General features: G+C 37.0%; 1 protein-coding gene across 50 annotated transcripts in view; it reads left to right on the top strand.

Annotated features, from left to right (window-relative positions):
* The window catches only part of CLASP2 (cytoplasmic linker associated protein 2), a 205,172-nt gene that overhangs the window by 74,164 nt on the left and 107,189 nt on the right, over positions 1-23,819 (top strand). For 29 of the 50 annotated variants that reach the window (XM_021071596.2, XM_084987568.1, XM_084987574.1 and 26 more), the window contains 3 exons: positions 10,768-10,850; positions 13,360-13,452; positions 21,601-21,746. In XM_021071596.2, coding sequence (XP_020927255.1) covers positions 10,768-10,850; positions 13,360-13,452; positions 21,601-21,746 — 322 coding nt within the window. The remainder of the gene's footprint in view (positions 1-10,767; positions 10,851-13,359; positions 13,453-21,600; positions 21,747-23,819) is intronic. The other 21 variants (XM_084987576.1, XM_084987570.1, XM_084987575.1 and 18 more) reach the window with 1 other exon arrangement.

The following is a 23,819-nucleotide window of genomic DNA, read 5'->3' as shown; positions in this document are numbered from 1 at the left end:
AACACTGAATCCTTAACCTACTGAGTGAGGCCAGGGATCAAACCCGAGTCCTCCTGGATATTAGTTGGGCTCATTACCACTGAGCCATAACGGGACCTCCCAGACCTTTTATTCTTTTTTAATTTTTTTTAATTTTTATTATTTTTTATTTCATTTATTTTTAATTACTCAATGAATTTATTACATTTGTCTTTCATTCTTTTTTTAAAAGCTGCAAGAATTCCCTGATGGCCTAGCAGTTAAGGATCTGGCGTTGTCACTGCTATGGCATGAGTTTGATCCCTAGCCTAGGAATGTCTGTGTGCCGTGGGCACAGCCAAAAAATTTTTTTCACAAATATTTCCTTAGTCTCTCCTTTTGTCTATGGCATGTTTACATCAAAATTTCAAGTTTTTGGTGTGGTAGGTAAAATATCTGTCTTTTTTTTTTTTTTTTTTACTTCAGATTTCCTGTCTTGAATAAGAATGGTTATTATGCGGTCCCCAGAGTTGACACAATAGTCCAATTTATTCTAAAACAGATTATTTTACAGTTAGTTTGTTCAACAGATCTGTAATTTTTTTTTTTTTTAGGGCCGCACCTGCAGATGTTCTCAGGCTAGGGGTCAAATCAGAGCTGTAGCTGCTGGCCTACACCACAGCCCCAGCAGTGTGGAATCCAGGCCACATCTGTGACACATACCACAGCTCACAGCAACATCGGATTCTTAACCCACTAAGTGAGGCCAGGAATTGAACCCAGGTCTTCATGGATACTAGTTGGATTTGTTACCACTGAGTCATGATGGCAACTCCCTATAATTAATTTTTTTATGAGGTTGCGGTACCATTTTAATTTCTTTTCTTCCTTAATGCTTGGCCAGAATAATGTCTATGTAATTAGGTAAAACATTCTTCACGCTGTCGAATTGAGATACTATTACCTAGATGAATTTTGGTTACTCTGGGTTTTTTTCCTTTTTTCTTGATCTATTTATCTGTACTTAATGTAGCTTTTTATTGACTGATTTCCCAAACTTTTTATTATGAAAAATTTTGAGCATATAGCAAAGTTGGCATATAGTGAATGCTCATCACCAGATTTAATAAGTAGCATTTTGCCATATTTTTTCTAACTATCTCCATATGTATATTCCCATAAATATTCTTTTTTTTCAAATCTCAGGAATTAGACAATAGATCGTGGACATCATGATGTTTCATCTGTAAATATTTATTACTTTTTAATTTTTTTATTACTTTTTTATTCTTTTGCTTTTTTTTTTTTTAGGGCCCTTGGCATATGGAGATTCCTAGGCTAGGGGTCCAATCAGAGCTGTAGCCGCCAGCCTACGCCAGAGCCACAGCAACACAGGATCCGAGCCGTGTCTGTGACCTACGCCACAGCTCATGGCAAAGCCAGATCTTTGACCCACTGAGCGAGGCCAGGGATTGAACCTGAAACCTCATGGTTCCTAGTCGGATTTGTTTCTGCTGTGCAAAGACTGGAACTCCAGCCATAAATATTTAATATGCTCATTCTAGGACTTAAAGGTATGCTCCATTATAACCATAATACCATTATCATATGCATGGAAATTCCATAGTATTATGTATAAAACAATCCCCTTAGCAATCTTTATACCATGGCAATGACTTCTTGGAATCTAGGCCAGTTATCTTTTACAATTGCTCCATGTTCTGGATTTGTCTGATTCCTTTGTGGTGTGATTTACTTGTTCCTTAAAGCCTTTTTGTTTTCCATAAATTTATTATTTTAAACTGTATGCCTCCTTTTAAGTGTTTCCATTCTATATTCCAATTTATGCAAATGTTCTAAGAATATTTTTTAATAAATAATTCTGTGGGGCTAGAAAGAAAAATGTACTGTTTCTTAGTTCAAGAATGCCCTCTTCTGTTGGCATAGTGAAGTGCAGCCTCTTTTCTAAAGGATGTGTGGGCATGGAGGTTTCTCCTTCTGATTCTGTGATACCAGTTTGTTTCAGCATAAACTTTATTTTCTCTTTCTTCTTTTCCTTTATCCATCAAGCTTAGAGTGGATACCTCCCCCTTCTAAGGGCTACTTACCTTAGATGTCTGTGTTCCTCCCCTATCAGTATTTTCTTTTTCCATGTAAATTCCTCTAATTTTTCTCTCCAGTGAGGACTTGATCATTGACATTGCTGGCCTTAGATGTTTGTTTTTGCCTATTTACTTGTAAATTGAAGTTTGAAATGTTATTTGTCTCTTACTCATATTACTAGTATGTCCATTGGGTAGTTTATTTATTTTTCTTTTGGTCTCTGGATTTTAGAATATTTAGTAGAAATTTGATTTAAATTTGGATGACTATCATTTTCCCAAAGGAATCTGAATATCTACTGTAAGTTTTGTAATTTGGTAAGGAAATGACCTTTTTTAAAAAACTAGATAATCCATTATATCAGCATTTTGTTGAATTTTAGGACATTGTTACTGAATTACTTTCTCATTGATCTGAATCATTTCTTGGTCATGTATCAAATTTTTATACATCTGCGGGTCTATTTTTGAAGTTTGTATGTTGTGTATTTGCTTAGTTGGTCTGTCCCTGCACTAAAACCTGTCATCCTTGTCTTAGGTTTGTAAGTCGTGATTTTTGGTAAGGCAAATACTTCTTCCCTTTACTTATAAGGATTATCTCAACAGTTCTTGACCTTGAACTCTTTCAAATTTTTGGAAATCAGCTTAAGAAATCCTCTTGGAGGCTTGATTATTAGGTAGTACTTTGGGAAGACTGGACATCTTAAGATATTAAGTCTTCCTGTACATGAACACAGACTATTTATTTTAGTATTCTTTAATGTCTCATTAAAATTTATTCTTTTTTTTTCTCAAAAATTTTCACTTTTTTTGTTTTGTTTTTGGTTGGTTGGTTTATTTCTATATACCCAAAATATTTTTATGTTAAAAATATTGTCTTTTTTAAATTATAAAACTTTATTGAAAAATTTTAGAAGGTATAAATAAATAGACATATTTCTGCTTAGAAAAACAATATTACAAAGATGTAAGTTCTCTCCAAATTCATCTATAGAGTCAACACATTTTCTTTCTTTTTTTTTAATATGGCCACACCCCATGGCATCTGAAAGTTCCTGGGCTAGGGGTTGAATCAGAGCTACAGCTGAGGCCTACACCACAGCTCACAGCAATGTCAGATCCTTAAACCAATGAGCGAGGCCAGGTATCTGACCCGTGTCCTCATCAATATTAGGTTCATTACTGCTGAACCATGACAGGAACTCCGTCTTTATTATTATTATTATTGAGGTATAGTTGTCACATAATGTTCTGTTAGTTTCCGTTGTACAACATCATGATTCGATGTTTGTGTATATTGCAAAATGATCACCACAGATAAGTCTAGCTAACATCCATCACTATGCATAATTACAGAATCTTATCTTGAGAACTTTTGAGATTTACTGTCTTAGCAACTTTCAAATATGCAATACAGTATTATTAACTACAGTCCCCATGCTGTACATTAGACCCCAGGACTTATTTATTTTATAACTGGAAGTTTGTACCTTTTGATTCCCTTTACACATTTCATCCACCCCTTGCCTCTGGTATCCACCAGTCTGTTCTCTGTATCTGTGCATTTATTTGTTTTTTAGCTTTCACACATAAGTGAGATCACACTGTATTTATTTGTCTTTCTCAGATTTATTTCACTCAGCATAATGCCCTCAAGTTTCCTCAACAGTATTTTTTTAATTTTAAATTTCTAACTTTGTTGCACTGGTGCGTAGTAATGAAATTAATTTATTTTACTTTGATTTTATAGCAAGTTACCTGGCTAAAGTTTAATTTTTTAATGATTTTACTATATGTTATTTTGGGTTTTCTATCTATACCAGGATTTGGCAAATTACAGTCAGTAGTCCAAATAGGTCCCTGTTATTTGGTTTTACAAATAAGGTTTTGGGAGTTCCCTTCGTGGCTCAGCCATTAATGATCCCAGCTAGGATCCATGAGCATACAGGTTCAATCCCTGGCCTCACTCAGTGGGTTAATGATCTGGAGTTGCTATGAACTATGGTGTAGGTCACAGATGTGGCTTGGATCCTGCATTGCTATGGCTGTGGGGTAGGCTGGCAGCTGGTAGCTCCAATTCAACCACTAGCCTGAGAACTCTCTGCCACGGGTATGGCCCTAAAAAGCAAAAAAAAAAAAACAAAAAAACAAAAATCAAAGTTTTGTTGGAGTGTAACCACACTCATTCGTTTGCGAAGAGTTGAGTAGTTGCAGCACAGAACACACAGCCTAAAATATTATTGTTATCTGGTCCTTTTCAGAAGAAGTTTGCCAGTCTCTGATTTAGACAGTCAAACCGTCTTTAATAAATATTTTGTTTTCCTCACTTTCAGCACACGGAATTTTTTTCCACGTGTATTCTTAAAAATTAGTTTGGCTAAGTATGCAGTTTTAGATTTACTTTTTATGAAACTTAAATATATTAATATATTTTCCCTGGCTCCCACTGTTGCTTTTGAGAAGTGATCCTTTCTAGGTGATCTCTTATTTCTCTGAGGACTAACTCTTTGTCTTTGGTGTCATGCAGTTACCCCACAGAGTTCTAGATGTGGGTTTCTTTTTATTTATCCTGCTTGGGTTACATTGTGCATCTTGTCTATACATTGATGGTTTTCATGCATCTAGAAAGTTCATAATCTTTTTATTTATTTATTGGTCACACCATGGCATGCAGAAATTCCTGGGCCAGGGATCGAACTGTGCTTCAGCAGCAACAACACCAAATCCTTAACTGCTAGGCCACCAGGGTACTCCACAACCATTATCTTTTTATAAATATTTCCATTCTGTTTTTCAGGCACTCTGATTAGATACATATTAGATCTTCTCTTGCTATCCTCTATATCTCTTTATGTCTTTCCATTTACCTATTTCTCCTGGCCACATTCTGAGTAATTTATTCAGGTATGTCTTTTAGTTCTCTAAATATTTCTTCTGTTTAATCTTTCAGTCAAGGTTGTTTTTATTTTTAATTCTAACAGTTGATTATTCAAGTTAATGCATTTTCCCCCAATTTCATCCGTTCATTCCTAATGCCATTTGTTGATTGGTATCTTTGTGATTCTGTCCACATTATTTCTTCAGACATTATATTCACATCTATTCTGTAATCTGTAAGTCGGCAGTTCTAGTATCTACAGTTCAAAAATCCATTGTTTGTTCCTTGTGACTTAGTGGTTTGCCTATCCAGGACCCACCATGGATACCAAAATCCTCGAAGCGCCATAATCAGCCCTCCCTCTCTGTGGTTCCACATCTGTGGATTCACCCTGCTGTGGATTATGTAGTACTGCAATATTTAGTTAAAAAAAAAAAAATCCGAGTTTAAGTGGATTCAAATATATTTTGTTCAAAGGTCTAAAGGTTTTCGAACTTAGATTGTGAGCTCATTGCTTGAACTTAATTGGTAGAATTCTTTAGGTCCAAATTGGGCTTTCTAGAAGCTTTTCTCAGAGATTTTTTCCTGCTGGATATTGGGGAATCACCTATCCGGGGCCCCTGCAGCCTCTCCTAGGTCTTGTCTCAACTGGAGAATTCTTGGTTACTCTTCTCCATCTGTTTACTGGGAACTCCACTTTCCGATCAGAAATTGCCAAGTCACATTGTAAAAGGAGCAATTGACAAGAATAAGAGCAATTGTTACAGCTATCCTTGTAAACAATCTACTGATAGCTTGCCCTCTGGCCACAATAATTCACATAACTCCCACATACAAAATGCACTCAGGCATTTCCCAAAAGTCTCATCCTAATTATGCCATCGGGCCCAAAGCCCGTGGTCTTGTGATCTGCATCAGGTTGAGATGAATGTAAGGGTTCTCTCCATCTAGAGGGCTCTGAACTAAAAAGACATCTACATACTCAACATACAGTGGTGGTACCAGGGATAGGAAAACTGTAATAGACACTCCCATTCCTAAAGGGGAGGAGCAGGAAGTTCATAGTAGTCACTGATTTATAGCAGTTTTGAAATCAAGCAGGAACCTGCAGTCAGGATCCCTTACTTTAAGGGTTGTGAATGTTCTGTCATGAAGGTTTCATTATCTCTTTGGGGTGCCTCTTTAGGTCCGTGTTTTCCGCTATTCTTGGTTCCACCCTGGACTCTGGACTCTGCCCCTGAAATTGTACTTTCTTTTGCATAAAAATGTCACATGATTGGAGTCCCTGCTGTGGCACAGTGGCTTAAGACTCCAACTGCAGGAGTTCCCGTTTGGGCTCAGCAGTAAGGAATCCGACTAGTATCCAGAAGGACGCAGGTTCAATCCCTGGTCTCACTCACTGAGTTAAGGATCTGGTGTTGCTGTGGCTATGGCCAGCTCAGCAGCTACAGCTCTGACTTGACCCCTAGCCTGGGAATTTCCATATGTAGCAGGTGTGGCCCTGAAAAAAAAAGGATCCAACTGTAGCAGTATAGATTCCATCCCTGACCCAGCACAGTGGGTTAAAGGATCCTATGTTGCCAAAACTGCAGCATAGGTCACAGCTGTGGCTCAGGTTCATTCCCTGGCCCAGGAACTCCCATATGCTGTGTGTTTGGCCATTAAAAAAAAAAAAAAAAAAAAAAGAATGGAGTATCTTTTTCAACTTGTTTTCCTTAGAAAGTTGGGGATCAAGAAGGCTCCTCTCTGTCTTTTCATAACACTCTTCAAAAGCACTGATAGTGCTTTCGTTAGCATAACTCTCCTTAAAAAATACAGGTTTTCTTATGAATTTCAAAAGGTTCATGCCCCATTTTCCTCCTTGTTTTTTCTCCAGCATTTGCATCTCTCTTCAGTGTTAGTCACTTCATTGTAGCATGAGAAGAACCTGCTCCTTTCTATTTCTCAGACTTTTCTTTGCCCTTGTATCTGAAACATACTACTTGCTACTTGACCCTTTGCTTCATTTCCTTTTCTTTCTTTTCTTTCTTTCTTTCTTTCTTTCTTTCTTTCTTTCTTTCTTTCTTTCTTAGGCCACACCCTTGACATATGAGGTTCCCAGGCTAGGGGTCAGATTGGAGCTGTAGCCACTGACCTATGCCACAGCCACAGTAACACCAGATCCAAGCCACATCTGCAACCTACACCACAGCTCACAGCAACACGGGCTTCTTAACCCACTGAATGAGGCCAGGGATCAAACCTGCGTCCTTTGGATGCTAGTCAGATTCATTTCCACTGAGCCACGACAGGAACTCCCCTTTGCTTCATTTTTACCTTTATATCCAGCATTTCAACTTATGAGTAGTTTAAGACTAAGTAGAATGGAGTTTTCTCTTTTTACTTGAATCTCTTAAAGTAGTATTTGGGAATTTCTGAGAGTGCCCCCTCCAGTCAGTCTGGCGCGCTAGAAACCATGTTATCTCCTGAGACAGTACCCACTAATCCCCTTTCTTCTTGCTCCACCTGCAAATCCAAGTGATTACTGCTTAGAGTGAATTCTAGAGCAGGAATCAGCAAATTCTAGTACACAGGCCCTATCCAGCCAACTATTTTTGTTGCACTCTTAAACTAGGAATATTTTTTACGTCTTTAAATGATTAAAAATCTTCAAAAAAAGAATAATATTGTGTGATGTATGCAAACTATATGAAATTCAAATTTTAGTGTCCACAAATAGAGATTTATTGGTATACAGCCTTGTTTATTATTTACGTGTTGCCTATGGCTGCTTTCAGGCTGTAGTGGCAAAGTTGAGAAATTGTAACAGAAACGTACAAAGTCTAAAATATTTACTCTCTGGTCTTTTACAGAAAAAAATTACTGAAATCTGTTTTAGAGTGGTTAGACAATTGGCCAAAGCTCTTCTCTTCTCTTTCAACCCGCTAATATATTCTGGTGTGATTATTAACCCAGTTATTTATGAAAGAGCTTTAGTCCCCTTGGAAGCCAGTCCTGCTTGTCCCTTCAGCCCAACCTCTACTTGTGCTTCTGCTCTCAAATTTAATTTATCTAAATACATCTCCTCTTGGCATGCACACTCACTCCCCTTTCCTTGCAGTAAGTAATACTTAACATTAGGACCCATTGCTCTTGTTGACTCTCCTTCTATGTTACTCATTCTCCTTGCTGGTGCTAAAAGTATCTAATAGTATTTTTAGGTGAACTTTTCTAAGCTGTATCAGAAAATGGAATGATGATTGTGAGATGAAACAGATCATTCAACAGCTTATTCCCCTCCAGAGATCCTTTTCCTACTCTGTTGGCCAGACAGTCAAAACTAAGGTGAGGGGAAACATTAGGCAAACTAGGATTATAAACAGATGTACTTGTGATACATGCAACGTATAAGCAAGGCCACAGTGGGGAGCTCTGCTTGTCCTCTGTCTCCACACTGTTCCCATACCCCAGACATTCCCATTAGCAGCAGCTCTACTTAAAGTGGTTTTCAGAGGTAAGAGTAAGGTAGATTGGGATCAATTATTCAAACCATGCATGCAACCATGCATGTTCTTACTTAATTTGGCAATGCCCATGTTCAGGTTTAGAGACCTAATTGTGTACCTTAGATAGTCATAAGGCTGCATTTGTTTTTGTCTTCTTTGGGACTTTTTAAAATTAAAAATTTCTATTCCCTACTCCTTTCCCCATTGGCTTATTTGGCCCTCCTCATAAGACAGAATTTATTGCATAATAAAGACATTATGATTAGAGCAAATTGGGACTTTGAAACTTAGACTTTCTTAGGTTTGTCCTTAGTCATTGGCACATTTTTCTGGCCTTTTGAGGGATTTGTTTGGTACTCTGCATTCCCTTGAAGGTTTTTTTTTTTTTTTTGGTTTTTTTTTTTTTTTTTTTTTTTTTGACCTTGTGTTGTAGCTGATGAGAGATTTGTAAATGAATGTAGTGTGTTAGAAGAAGTTAAGATAACATGGTTAGATATAGCAAATTGGGACTGTAGCTCATTATTTTTAGGTCATCAGTAAGTTACTAGGTCTGATTATAGACATGGGTTGAGAGTTTTATTATTTTATTGGCTTTTTTAATATCTGGAGAATAAGTATACTTTATTTACTTTTGTAATTGAATTTCCTATATCAAACATTCATTCATTATTGACAAATAAATTGTCATTGCTTTTAATATGCAGTTTTTTATTGCCCTAAACTTTGTATTCTGTGGACCATCTCATGGCTGTTAAAACTCACAGGGAGTTCCCTGGTGGCCTGGAAGTTCAGGATCCCCTGTGTCATGCTTTGGCATGAGTTCATTCCCTCGCCCGGGAACTTCTGCATGCTGCAGGTGTGGCCAAAAACAAACAAAAAAAAAACCTTCATATACAAAGATCTTCAGTTTTTGTTTTTGTTTTTGTTTTTGTTTTAGATAAGGAACCTTTTTTGCATACCTTTGGAAATCCTGAGCTTTTTTTTTTTTTTTTAATTAAGACAACATTATTTTTTAAATCAAGTTTTGAAGTATTAATATTTCCTTCTAGACAATAAACTTAGATATTTTCTATTTACTTTCGTAATTGGAGAGATTTTTAAATTAATTGTCTATTGGACTGTGCATCTTATGTACTTGAAAACCATCTCATGTGTTGGATTTTTACCATGAAGAAAAAAGCGTTAAGTAGTTACCAGCCATGGTCTAGTCAGAAGACGGAATCCACAACAGTTATTTTTAGAGAGAATATAATGAAAGTTGTTAAATGGGTATTGATGAATAAAGAATGCAAAAAGAGGAGTTCCCCTTTTGGCTCAGTGGGTTAAGATACTGACTAGTATCCGTGAGGATGCAGGTTCACTCCGTGGCCTCTCTCAGTGGGTTAAGGATCTGGAAGGATCTGGCATTACCATGAGCTGCAGTGTCAGTTGCAGATGTTGCTTGGATCACAATTGCTGTGGCTGTGGCACAGGCTCCAGCTGTAGCTCCACTTCACCCCCTAGCCGCAGTTGAGGCCCTAAAAAGAAAAAAGAAAGAAAAAAAAAGACTAGGACTTCTACTGAAATGATTGTCCTGCCAGGTTGCTAGGGTTTTAGTGTCAAGAACTGGAAGCAGTTAGGAAGGAGCTAGTCAGTCCCTTCTTTCTTCAGCCTCCAGTTTCTCTAGCACAGTTTAACAGGAAACAATTAGAATCAGCATAAAAATGGTTTGCTCAATCCTAGGCCCATGATCACAGAACATAAAAGAATGGATTTGGAACCGAGAAAATGTAATTATTAAACGACTGCTGCCTATTAAGTTTACTTTTTTTATCGTGTATGTGCAATAAAATAAAGGAAGATTTGTTTGCATGTTTAAATTTAGTTTCAAACCTGCATTTATTTCATGTTTGCTTTTCTAACCACAGCAGCACACATGGGCCCTCTGCCTCACTTATTTGCCATCATATATTGACATTTAGTGTCATTTAAACTGTTAAGCTTTTTTTTTTTTTTCCTTAGAGCTGCACCTGAGGCATATGGAGGTCAAATCAGAGCCACAGCTGCTGGCCTACACTACACCAAATCAATGCCAGATCCAAGCCGTGTCTGCAACCTACACCACAGCTCACGGCAACTCTGGATTCTACTACATAGCCTCTTCTAATACTTTTCCAAGAGATAGTCAGTTACTGCTAAGGATCTTGATTTTTCTGAAAAGTTGGAGATTTTTAAAAATGCCTTCTTATAAAATGAATGTCTCAAAATTGTGCTTTTGTTCATATCAAAGAGTTAATATTTTTGATGTTCTTGGTGCCAAAATGCTTAGAAGTAAAATTTCAAAAATAAATTTCCCTTTAATTAGCAGGTGCCTCTAAGGAAGGAGGTGCCGGAGCAGTTGATGAAGATGATTTTATAAAAGCCTTCACAGATGTCCCTTCTATTCAGGTAAGGATACTGGTAAAGTGGGATTCCCCACGAATATTTCCTGTGTGCTTGTTCATATAATTTTTTGTTTTTGTCCCTTTATTCATACTCTTTTTCCTTAATTGACTACCTAAATAAAATACTTGATTTATTACCAAACTATTACTTGTTAGTACAGTTAGATTTTCAAGTGATTTTTTTAGTGAGGGTGAAATAAAATTGAATCCAAATTCTTGGATCATATTACATTACACTACATCCACTTTTTTTTTTTTAAGGTCCTTGTGATATAACAGTCTTCCTTTTTTTTCTCCTACCTTTTTGTCCACTTCATCTCTGTCTTCTTGATAGACATATCCTTCTCAACTTGATTGCTGAATATTGGGATTTCTTAAGGATTAGTTCTGAGCCCTTCTTCTCACTCTCCATTTTCATACTAAACACATCCTTCAAACCCATGGTTTCAGTTCCTGCCATTACAGTAATAACGCACAGGTTTTTATCTCTAAACCAGACCTCTCTTGAATGTGAAAGTAATTTTTTCCACTGATTTTTTATTTGACTTCTTCTTTCAGCCTTCCCTAAACTGGATTCATGATCTTCCCCTTACAAACCTACTCTTCCTGTGTTTTTTAATGTGAAAATCATCACTTAATCAGTTACACAAGTCAGAAACCTAGGAATTATTTTACTGCAACCAATTTCCAACTTGGTGGTATTCAAACTTATTCTACTTATATACTCCCTAAAAGAATGTTTAAAAAAATATGTACCCCCCTCACTAAAGTAAATTGTTGCGTTGACCCTTTCTTTCTTTTCCGGGGAAGGGGGAGCCTTGCATTATATTCCAGAGTAATGCATCGTCATAAGATTAGGAGTGGTACAAGGACCTGCCTTTCTTTTAAAATATGGCAGGAGGGCTTTTATGAGGGGAAAGTGGGAGGCAGGAAAGGCTGGGAAGCGTCCAGTAATTCTTCTCAAATAGCATGTTATCTAGTCCCTCTGCTGCTTCTTAAGCTTTGTCTCTGGCAAGTTTTTTGTTTTTTGGGTTTTATTGTTTTGTTTTGTTTTTAGGGCCGCACCTGTGACGTATGGAAATTCCCAGGCTATGGATGGAACTGGAGCTGCAGCTGCCAGCCTATGCCACAGCCACAGCAATGTGGGATCTGAGCCTCGTCTGCAACCTACACCTCAGCTCACAGCAGTGCCAGATCCTTAACCTACTCAGCAGGGCCAGGGACCAAACCAGAGTCCTCATGGATACTAGTTGGGTTTGTTACCACTGAGCCATGATGGGAACTCCCTTTAAGTAAAAGGGGGATTTCATGGCTATTGAAGGTGAAAAATATAAGTAGGGCTGTTCTGATGATAGCATTTGATTATACTACTCAGATAGTGTCTAGGACCCCCTTTCTTTCTCATCTCTCATTTCTGGATTCTTCTTCATTGTCTGCCCTTTGGTCAGCATCATGGCTGCAGCTCTTCAAGCCTCACACCCTCACTGCCTTCTGTCTCTTTTCCAGTTGATCATGTAAAACTTGTGAACTTCACTCTGACTGAACTTATTTGTGTCACACACCCACTTCTGAACCTTGACTGTGACGTAGAGAAATGCTGTGCACTGGAGTTGACTTAGGTCTGGGTTGCTGACTCTTCCCCTGGTTCCCTTTGCACTCTTTACTCCTGTACTTGGCCTTGTATCAGTTTCACAGAGCTTTGCACTTGCTGTTCCCTACAGGGAAGGCTTATATCTCTCCATTTTGTCTAATGATGTCTGCCTCATCCTTTAGCTCTCAGTTCAAATTGACTTTCCTCACTAGTCCAAACTCCCTATTATGTATATATACTTTCATGGCAGGGTATAAGTCTCTTTGCTGGTATTTTCTTTCTGAAATTTCCTACTTTATATCATTTGATAAATTTCTTTTTCCTTTCCCTGACTAGATTATAAGCTCCGTAAGGCAAAGACCACATCTATTTTTGCTCACCATGGTATCTGTAGTGCCAAGAATATTACATCCCTATTACGTGATTATTTGTTAAGTGAATGAAAGGATAATGGTATTTGACAAATAGATGGCTCCAGAAGGAAAAAAACTTGTAACTCTCCTGGCTACAGTCTAGCATGGGGAAGGGTGGAAGAGGGACTAACTAACTTAAAATATGTCCTTTCATGATATTCTCTATTGGAATGTGAATGCAATGGCTGTGTTATAAACCTGAAATCATTTTGAGAAATCAGGCCAATTTGTATTAATTTGAAGGATGTTAGCATCTTGTTTTTCAATGACAAAGCATTTTAAGAATGTATTTGAGGTTAGTCATGAGTGGAGAAATAGCATATGGGTAACAGGTAAGGAAGATAAATTAGAGCATTTTATTTTATGATGTCCATAATGTATTTCAATTCTCCATTTAAAAATGGTGCTAGAATGGGAAATAACTGTATTACTTGAAAGGTTATTTTGAACATCAGGGCATAATTTTGCTATGGTAAGAAATATTAACATTATAATTTTGCATCTTTAAGATTTATTCTAGTCGAGAACTTGAAGAAACATTAAATAAAATCAGGGAAATTTTGTCAGATGACAAACACGACTGGGATCAACGTGCCAATGCAGTAAGTTTTTTATTTTCTTATTCCTCTCTTCTTTTTTCAAAAAACATGGAAATTCAGTAGTAGTACTATCTGAACTCTACTTTTATGTTTTTGGCCATGCTCACAGCATATGGAAGTTGCTGGGCCAGGGATCGAACCCATGCCACAGCAGCCATCCAAGCCAGAGACAATACCAGATCCATAACCTACTGCACCACACAGGAACTTTCAGCAGTAGTACTGTCTGGTGTTTGCTTACGAAGTAGTCTGATAGGTAACATTTCTTTCTGGAAAACACTTGAGATAATTGGCCTTTTCTGCTCTCCTGATCAGACACAGCCTTTCTCACCCATCTGCTAGTGTGTTCACGTGTCTATTTAATGTACTTCACTGATGCCTCAGGGCCCTGGCGCTCCATAGGACTTCATGGTTGTTCATCAGCACCCATCCTCAGTTCTTACAAGGCTAAGAAAAAAGCAGTTCATTCTGCCTGCGTGCTTAATATTTTCACACTGTTGACATAAATTCACAGGAATATGTCCATTTGGCTTTTTTCTTTCTTTTCTCACATCTCTCGAAATGTGATAAATATTTTCCACCCATGATTTGTAATAAAGTGTGTGTGTGGGGGGTATGATTTCCTCGTGTTAAGAATATTTAGCCTAAATACCTTAAGAAAATATTTGATAAATTTTCAAGTATTTGCATTGACAAAGGATTTTATATTTTAATTTTTGTCAAATTTACATCCGAGTTACCAAATGAGTGTATCAGTACCCCCAAGAAACCAGCAAAGGGGTTCCATCTAAGACTCTCCTCTGCTCTGAGAGCTGCCAATCTCCATTTGATTAAGAAATCAAACATGGCCCTTTGACACATTGACCGTCATGACACTATGAACAAAAGATCATTTTTCAGCTTTTCTTTGATAGAAAGTCTGCATATTTTAAGATCTTAAAATATTTTAACAGAGAATATGTTACTCCAGATTTGTTAAATGTGATTCACTATTCTTTCTTCAGTTCTGAGATTAGTCTGCTATAGAAAAGCCCCTGTCACTGGTATCCTGTGGAGAAACATGACAAATTAAATGTTGTCAAAATAAAATACAGACTTGGTACTTGATACTTTTTGTTTTACTTTAACAATGCATTTGGAAACACAGATGGGTTTTTAATTTTTTAATTAGAAAAGTGACACAGGCACATTGCAGTAAATGAAACAATGCAGAAGATTGTAAAGAAAAAGTAAGTTTACTCCCTGTTAAGGAAACATGTTTTCATCTTGAGGTATGTCCTTTGCAATGTTTATATATTCAAACACGTATGACAAGATAAACACAGGTTTTTCCCCCACCCACCTCTTTTGTAAAAACAAATGAGATCATGCTATTATTATTTACTAACGGTATTTTATGTTTTGCAAATCATACCATTCAGTATACTTGGCCTAAATGTCAGGTATATAATAGTTACTCAGATATTTGAATGCAGATCTATATATGCAGATATTCCTTAGTTAAAAGATATATTTTATTAACGTGTTTTCCACTTGATGTTCTTGTGTTTTGGCTTTTTTTTTTTTAATTGAAGTATATAGTTAATTTACAATGTGTTAGTTTCAGGTATCCAGCAAGTGATTCATTTATACATATACATTCTTTTTCAGATTCTTTTCCGTTATAGGTTATTACAAGATACTGAGTATATTGTATGTCCTTGTTGTTTATTCTGTATATAATAGTGAGTATGTCTCTTAATCCCAAATTCCTAATTTATCCCTCTCCCTTTCTCCTTTGGTAACCATAAATTTATTCTCTGTGTCTGTGGATCTAGTTCTGTTTTGTAAATAAGTTCACTTGTATCATTTTTAAAAATTTCACATGTAAGTGATGTATGATATTTGTCTTTCTCTGACTTCACCTAGTATGATCTAGATTCATCCACATTGCTGCAGGTGACGTTATTTTATTCTTTTTGTGGCTGAGTACTTTCCCATTGTATATATGTACCACATCTTCTTTATCCATTCCTCTGTCAATGGACACTTAGGTTGTTTCCCCGTTTTGGCTATAGTAAACAGTGCTGTGAATATTGATGTGCATGTGTCTTTTCAAATTAGAGTCTTTATCTTTTCCAGAATATGCCCAGGAGTGGGATTGCTGGATCATGTGGCAGTTCTATTTTTAGTTTTTTGAGGAACCTCCTACTATTCTTCATAGGAGGGTTCCCTTTTCTCCACACCCTCTCTAGCATTTATTATCTGTAAACTTTTTTTATTTTTTGTTTTTCAGAGCTATAGTTGGAACATAGGGAAATTCCTGAGCTAGGGGTCACATCTGAGCTGCAGCTGCCTGCATACACCACAGCTCACAGCAACGCCAGATCCTTAACCCATTGAATGAGGCCAAGCATCAAACACACATCCTCATGGATACTACTCGGGTTTGTAACCTGCTGAGCCACAACAGGAATGCCCTTATAGCCTTTTTGATGATGGCCATTCTAACCAGTGTAAGGTGGTACCTCATTGTAGTTTCCATTTACATTTCTCTAATAATACCAGTGTTGAGCATCTTTTCATGTGTGTTTGGTTATCTGTATGTCTTCTTTGGAGAAATGTCTGTTTAGGTCTTCTGCCTATTTTTTGATTGGGGTTTGTTTTAACTATATCAAGCTCTTTTATATTTTGTAAATGAAGCCCATATTGGTTGCATTGTTTGCAAATATTTTCTCCCATTCCATAGGTTGTCTTTTTGTTTGTTTATGGTTTCTTCTGCATTATAAAAGTTTATAAAGTTCGATTAGGTCTCATTTGTTTATTTTTGCTTGTTTCTTTTGCCTTGGGAGACTGACTTGAGAAAGTATTGCTACAATTTATGTCTGAGAATGTTTTGCCTATGTTCTTTTCTAGGAGTTGTATTGTTTCATGTCTTATATTTAGGCCTTTAAACCATTTTGAGTTTATTTTTGTCTATGACATGAGGGAGTGTTCTAACTTCATTGATTTACAATATGGCTGTTTAGCTTTCCCAGCATTACTTGATGAAGAGTATTTTCTTCATTTTCTTGCCTCCTTTGTCAGTGTTTAATTGACCATAGGTATGTGGGTTTATTTCTGGGCTCTGTTTTGTTACATTCATCCAATGTCTGTTTTCGTGCCAGTACCATGTTGTTTTGATTACTGTAGCTTTGCAGTATTGTCTGAAGTCTGGAAGGGTTATGCCTCCAGCTTTTTCCTCAGGATTGCTTTGGCAATTCTGGGTTTTTTGTGGTTCCATATAAATTTTAGGATTACTTGTTCTCATTCTATGGAAAATGTCCTGAGTACTTCGATAGGGATTGCATTAATTCTGTATATGGCTTTGGGTAGTATGATCATTTAAACAGTATTAATTCTTACTGAGCTGGGATAGCTTTCCATTTCTTTGAATCATCTTCAGTTTTCTTTATCAGTGCTTTATAGCTCTCAGCCTATGATTCTTTCACCTTGTTATTAAGGTTTATTCATAGGGATTTTTTTATGTGATTTTAAAAGTGATTTTTTTTTTTACTTTTTCTTTCTAATATTTCATTGTTAGTGTAAAGAAATGCAGCAGATTTCCCATTAATCTTGTATCCTGCTACTTTGCTGAATTCATTTATCAGTTCTAATAGGTTGTTTTTGTTATCATTTGGTTTTATTTTTGTTTGTTCTTGTTTTTGTTTTTTCCCAGCAGCCGTGGCATGCAGAAGTTTCTGGGCCAGGAGTCAAACCTACACCACACCTGCAACCCTAGCCACAGCAGTGGCAACATGGGATCCTTAACCCACTATGCCACCAGGGAACTCTTACCAGTTCTAACAGTTTTTGTATAGATTCTTTAGAGTTTTCTGTATGGAATAACATGTCATCTGTATATAGTGACACTTACCTCTCTCCTTCCAGTTTGGATACCTTTTATTCCTTTTTCCTGACTGGTTGCTGTGGCTAGGACATCCAGTACTATGTTGATTAGAACTGGTGAGAGTATGTATCCTATGTGTTCCAAAATTTAGCAGAAAGACTTTTAGCTTTTCACCATTGAATATTATATTGGCTGTGGGTTTGTCATAAATAGCTTTTATTATGTTGAAATATGTTCCCTCTGTGCCCACTTTGGTGAGAGTTTTTGTCATGAATAGATGTGGAATTTTATCAAATACTTTTTCTACATCTTTTGAGATGATAGTGTGTTGTCTTTTTTTTAATGTGGTGTATCACACTGATTTATTCATGTATGTTGAACCGCCCTTGTAACTTGGGACTGAAACCACTTTGATCATGGTATGTGATCCTTTGTATGTATTGTTGGATTTGGTTTGCTAATTTTTTTTTTTTTTTCTGGTCTTTTTAGGACTGCAAACCATGGCATATGTAGGTTACAAGGTTAGGGGTCAAATCAGAGCTGTAGCTGCCAGCCTACCCTGCAGATGCAGCAACTTGAGATCCCAGCTGGGTCTGCAACCTACACCATAGCTCATAGCAATGCCTGATCCTTAACCCACTGAGCAAGGCCAGGGATCGAACTGGCATCTTCATGGATACTAGTCAGATTTGTTTCCACTGAGCCATGACAGGAACTCCCTGCTAATATTTTGTTTCTCACTGTATTCATCAAAGATAGTGACCTATAAATTTCTTTTTTAGTGGTGTCTTTGTATGGTTTTGTTATCAGGGCGATAGTGGCTTCATAGAGACTTTGGGAGTGTTCCTTCTCTTCATTCTTTTGGAAGAGTTTGATAAGGATCAGTATAAGTTCTTTGATTGTTTGGTAAAATTCCTCAGTGAAGCCATCCAGTCCTAGGTTTTTGTTTGTAGGGAGTTTTTTTAAATTATAGATTCTATTTCCCTTCTATTGATCAATCTGTTCAAATTATCAATTTCTTCTTAATTCAGTTTTGGTGGGGTGTATGTTTCTAGAAATGTAGATGTACTTGTTTTTACATGTTTTACTATTTTAGCAGAATTTCAATAAACATCCTTGCACAAATTTATAAAACAAATTTTTAATATTGTAGGTTAAATTTTTAGAAGTGAGGTTAATGGGTAAAGAGTAGATACAATTTAATTTTAGTAGATGTCATCAAAATATCTTGAACAAAGATGTTAGTTCATGATCTTACAGATCTTACAGTAAAAGCATCTGTGTTCTTTTGGTCTTCTTAATTTTTGTAGTCTAATGGAGGAAAATGATGTCTTTGTTGTAATTTGCATTTTCTTATCACTAGTAAGTTTGAAAACATTTTCTTATATTTGTTTTTCCTGATATTTAGTTATTTGTCTTTTTCTTACTTTATTGTCATCACTTGTGTATTATACTTATATGTTGCAGACAATTTTCTCCTAACATATTGTCATTTTAATTTTTTTGGTTAATCTTTTTAAGTGCCTTATTTCCCCTTCATTTATAATCCCATCCTTATATACTCTAAGATTATATAGTTATTCTTTCAAGTGTTTTTCTAATATCCGTGGTATTTTATTTTTATGCTTCTCCATCTTTAATCCATCTGTTTTAACTTTAAGTAAGAAAACCTAATAAAATGGGAAAAAGACTGTCTTTTCAGCAAGTGTTGCTGAGAAAACTGGACAGCTGCATGAAAATCAGTGAAACTGGAACACGCTCTCACACCATGCACAAAAATAAACTCAAACTAACTTAAAGACTTAAATGTAAGACAAGATACCATCAAACTCCTAGAAGAGAACATAGGCAAAAGAGTCTCTGACAACAACTGTACAAATGTTTTCTCAGGTCACTCTCCCAAGGCAACAGAAATAAAAGCAAAAATAAACCAATGGGACCTAATCAAACTGACAAGCACAACAAAGGAAAACCATAAAAAAAACCCAGAAGGACAATTTACAGAATGGGAGAAAATAGTTTCAAACGATTCACCTGACAAGGGCTTAATCTCTAAAATATACAAACAGTTATACAACTCAATAGCAAAAAAGCCAACAACCCAATGGAAAAATGGGCTAAAGACCTGAATAGACACTTCTCCAAAGAAGATATACAGATGGCCAACAAGCATATGAAAAATGCTCAACATCGCTGATGATTAGAGAAATGCAAATCAAAACTACTATGAGGCACCACCTCACACCAGTCAGAATGGCTGTCATTAATAAGTCCACAAATAAACGCTGGAGAGGGTGTGGAGAAAAGGGAACCCTCCCGCACTGTTGGTGGGAATGTAAATGGGTACAACCACTGTGGAGAACAGCATGGAGGTACCTCACAGAACTAAATATAGAACTACTATATGACTCAGCAATCCTACTCTTAGTCGTATATCCTGACAAAACTTTTTTTTTTTTTGCTATTTCTTGGGCCGCTCCCGCGGCAAATGGAGGTTCCCAGGCTAGGGGTCGAATCTGAACTGTAGCTACCGGCCTACGCCAGGGCCACAGCAACATGGGATCCGAGCCGAGTCTGCAACCTACACCACAGCTCACAGCAACGCTGGATCGTTAACCCACTGAGCAAGGCCAGGGATTGAACCCGCAACCTCATGGTTCCTAGTCGGATTCGTTAACCACTGCGCCACGGTGGGAACTCCCTGACAAAAACTTTCTTGAAAAAGACACAAGCATCTGTATGTTCATTGCAGCACTACTCACAACAACCAAGACATGGAAACATTGTAAATGTCCATTGACAGATGAATGGACTAAGAAGATGTGGTATTTATATATACACAATGGGATGCTACTCAGCCATAAAAAAGAAAAAAATAGTGCCATTTGCAGCAACATGGATGGAACTAGAGTCTCTCATACTAAGTGAAGAAAGAGAAAGGAAAAATACTACATGATATCACTTATATCTGGAATCTAATGTATGACACAAATGAACATTTCCACAGAAAAACTTATGGACTTGGAGAACAGACTTGTGGTTGCCAAGGGGGAGGGAGTGGGATGGACTGGGAATCTGGGGTTAAGAGATGCCAACTGTTGCCTTTGAAGTGGATAAGTAGTGAGATCCTGCTGTGTAGCACTGGGAATTATATCTAGTCACTTATAATGGAACATGATAGAGGATAATGTGAGAAAAAGAATGTATATATGTATTTGACTGGGTCACTTTGCTGTACAGTAGAAAATTGACAGAACACTGTGAACCAGCTATAATGGAAAAAATAAAAATCATTTTTTAAAAAAACCCTCAGAATTGAATGTGAAAGTATACATAATAGGGGTATAATAGACAAAATTCTAGCTCCTGAATATATGTGAGCATAAATGTGCCCCTGTGGGTAGCTCTGTTGATTAAGGTATTAGGTATGTGTGATGTTTAGATGGAAAACATTTGGCAAGCCTGTGCTTAAAGGTTTAGGAATATTTGTTTCACAAAGTGAGTGTGATAATGGGTTCAAATATTGGAGTTGGTGATTACTTAATGGTTAGTCCCTTTGATTTTATACTTTTGCTTATGGATGAGTATAGTTTCCAAATTTGATTCTTTTGAAAATAGGCTCCTTAGTAGATAGACAATGATTGCACAACATTTTGAATGTACTTACTGCTAGTGAATTGTAAACTTTAAGATGATTAAATTGGTAGATTTTATTTTAATATGTATTTTGTCACAATTAAATTACCTTAAAAATTTTAAATTTACTTACCTACTCAAACATTACATATTATGCATATAGCTGAATGTATAATGTTCTTTTCCAGAAAGCCTTTTTTGTTTGCATGTTTATTTATAAGATACATTTAATCACGTTAAAATGTCTGAATATTCCTGTTGTGGCTTGTGGATTAAGGATCTGACTAGTATCCATGAGGACGCCAAGTCTGATCCCTGGCCTCACTCAGTGGGTTAAGGATCCAGAGCTGTGGTGCAGGTCACAGATGCAGCTTGGATCCTACATTGCTGTGCCTGTGGTGTAGGCCAGAAGCTGCAGCTCCAATTCAACCCCTAGCCTTTGAACTTCCCTATGTGCGGGTGTGGCCCTAAAAAGCCAAAAAAAACCCAAAAAACAAAAAAAAACGGAATGTAGGTATATAAATCTGATGAAATTTTGTTGTTGTTGTTCAAATAATGAAGTTTAGGTATTTTGTTGGTTTTTTTTTTTTTTTTTTTTTTTGCGCTGCCACTTTTTCATTCAATAATGAAAATTCTCTTTATTTCAGCTTAAGAAAATTCGATCGTTGCTTGTTGCTGGAGCTGCACAGTACGATTGCTTTTTCCAACATTTACGCTTGTTGGATGGAGCACTTAAACTTTCAGCTAAGGATCTTAGATCCCAGGTGGTTAGAGAAGCTTGCATTACTGTAGCGTAAGTATATTCTTTTTTTGATATGTATTTTTTATGAATAGATTTTGTACTCATTGATTCAGTGCTTCTTAAATAAAGCAGTTGCAGGATAACCCCAAAAAAGCATATGAATGATCCAAAAATTACATATTTAAGGATTAAATTTGTGTGGCTTGAAGAAATCTTTCTTACTAGCACTTTATACCAACCTTAAAATGGGTTTACGTAGGAAAAGTCCCCCGGTAGATTTTTGGTTGCTAACTCTATAGGAAAATTAATGAGTCTGAGAACTGGCTATATGTATTTTTCTCTTTACTAAATTGGATATTAAGCTTTTTATTTCTGATACTTTAGCAATTATCCTGAAATTGTAACATGCATCATTAACTTATCAAATTCTAAACCTATTCCTTACATTTATATGTTTCCAAAATTTAGGGATGATGGAACACTTAAACTCCTTTTACAACTGCTCCCAACCAGAATGCTTTGTTATATACATTGCTATATAAGCATTCCTTTGAGGAGAGAGAATACAAAGATATCTATTATTAATTCTAATCTGGATTGTGTTAGATTCCTAGTCAGAACAGTAAACAAACAAAAACCCCCAGGAAATAAAAACTATGAGGATTGCAAGAAAATGAACAAAACTGTCGTTATTAACAGATGATATACTTATTTGCGCAGAAAACTTTGAGAATAGATAGATAATAATTGAGGTTATATAACAAGGTTGCTAGATAAAAGTCAGTATAATAATAAGAATATTTAATAAGTATACAGCAAGATTGCTAGATAAAAAGTCAATATAATAATAATTGAATATCAAGAGTAATAGCAAAACAAAACAAAAATCCACAAAATGCAACCTTGAAATATATTCTGTGGTGAGGAATTGGCTTCTTGCCGTGATGCAGTAAATGGTACAGGATTAGCCCTCTTCCAGAAAACTGGCAAAAATATGTCAGACAATTATGGACAGCAGACAGAGCAGGACTGTAATTCTTGAAACAAATCAGTTGAACAGTATGATCAGCACAGTTTTGACCTGGATGCATTGTCTGGACTGTGGAAAGGAAGGGAGAACCCAAGCAGAGCAAGGCAGCTTCACTGAGTTGAAGAATAAACATAGATTGGAGTTTCTGAAAGTTGAGGTGCTAAATTTGCAGTGCACAATCCTGGAGAGAATAGAGATACATGGACAAAGAGTTATAGAAATCTTTATAGGGGATCCCGTGACTCTAGTTGAATACTGATCTGTGCACGTAAAGGTCCAGCTTCCTGAGGACCAGAAAGAACTACTGTTGGAAGCTATACGATAAACAGCTTGTGGACCACTCAGGGCATTCAGTAGAGACCCCAGAAAGGCTGGTGTATAGGAATCACACTGCTCAGGCCACTCACAACCCCATCCGTCCCAGGAAGCGTATAAAGATCAAGCTGGAGTTCCTGTGTGCTCAGCAGGTTAGGAATCCAGCATTGTCACTGCAGAGGCTTGGGTCACTGCTGTACCATGGGTTCAATCCCTGTCCCAGAAGCTTCCACATGTTGTGGGTGTGGCAAAAAAAAAAAAAAAAGATCAAGCTGATTCCCAGGTATATTACCTGCCACCAAATAGAACTCCCACCTTTTTTTTTTTTTTTTTTTTTTTTTTTTTTTTTGTCTTTTCTAGGGCTGCTCCCGCGGCATATGGAGGTTCCCAGGCTAGGGGTCAAATCGGAGCTATAGCCACTGGCCTACACCAGAGCCACAGCAACTCGGGATCCGAGCCACGTCGGCGACCTACACCACAGCTCACGGCAACGCCGGATCCTTAACCCACTGAGCAAGGGCAGGGATCGAACCCACAACCTCATGGTTCCTAGTCGGATTCGTTAACCACTGCGCCACGACGGGAACTCCAGAAGTCCCACTTTTTAAAGGAAGACAGCAACACCCAGGCACAGGTGGCACCGCTTTGCTTCTGATTTGAGTTTCACATTGCAAAACTGAAGGTTAACTAAACACCAATAAGTAGGTCTGAGTCTGAGTGCCACTTTGAATCAGAAACCTGAATTTTTGGAGCTAACTGTACCCCAGCTTTATATTTTA

This window comes from Sus scrofa, chromosome 13 (assembly GCF_054392235.1).
Source record: "Sus scrofa isolate SSC_HxYL_T2T_F1_AM1 chromosome 13, Sscrofa_HxYL_maternal_Yorkshire_Landrace_v2.0, whole genome shotgun sequence".
Classification (NCBI taxonomy): domain Eukaryota; kingdom Metazoa; phylum Chordata; class Mammalia; order Artiodactyla; family Suidae; genus Sus; species Sus scrofa.
This window is presented reverse-complemented; position numbering and strand designations above follow the sequence as displayed.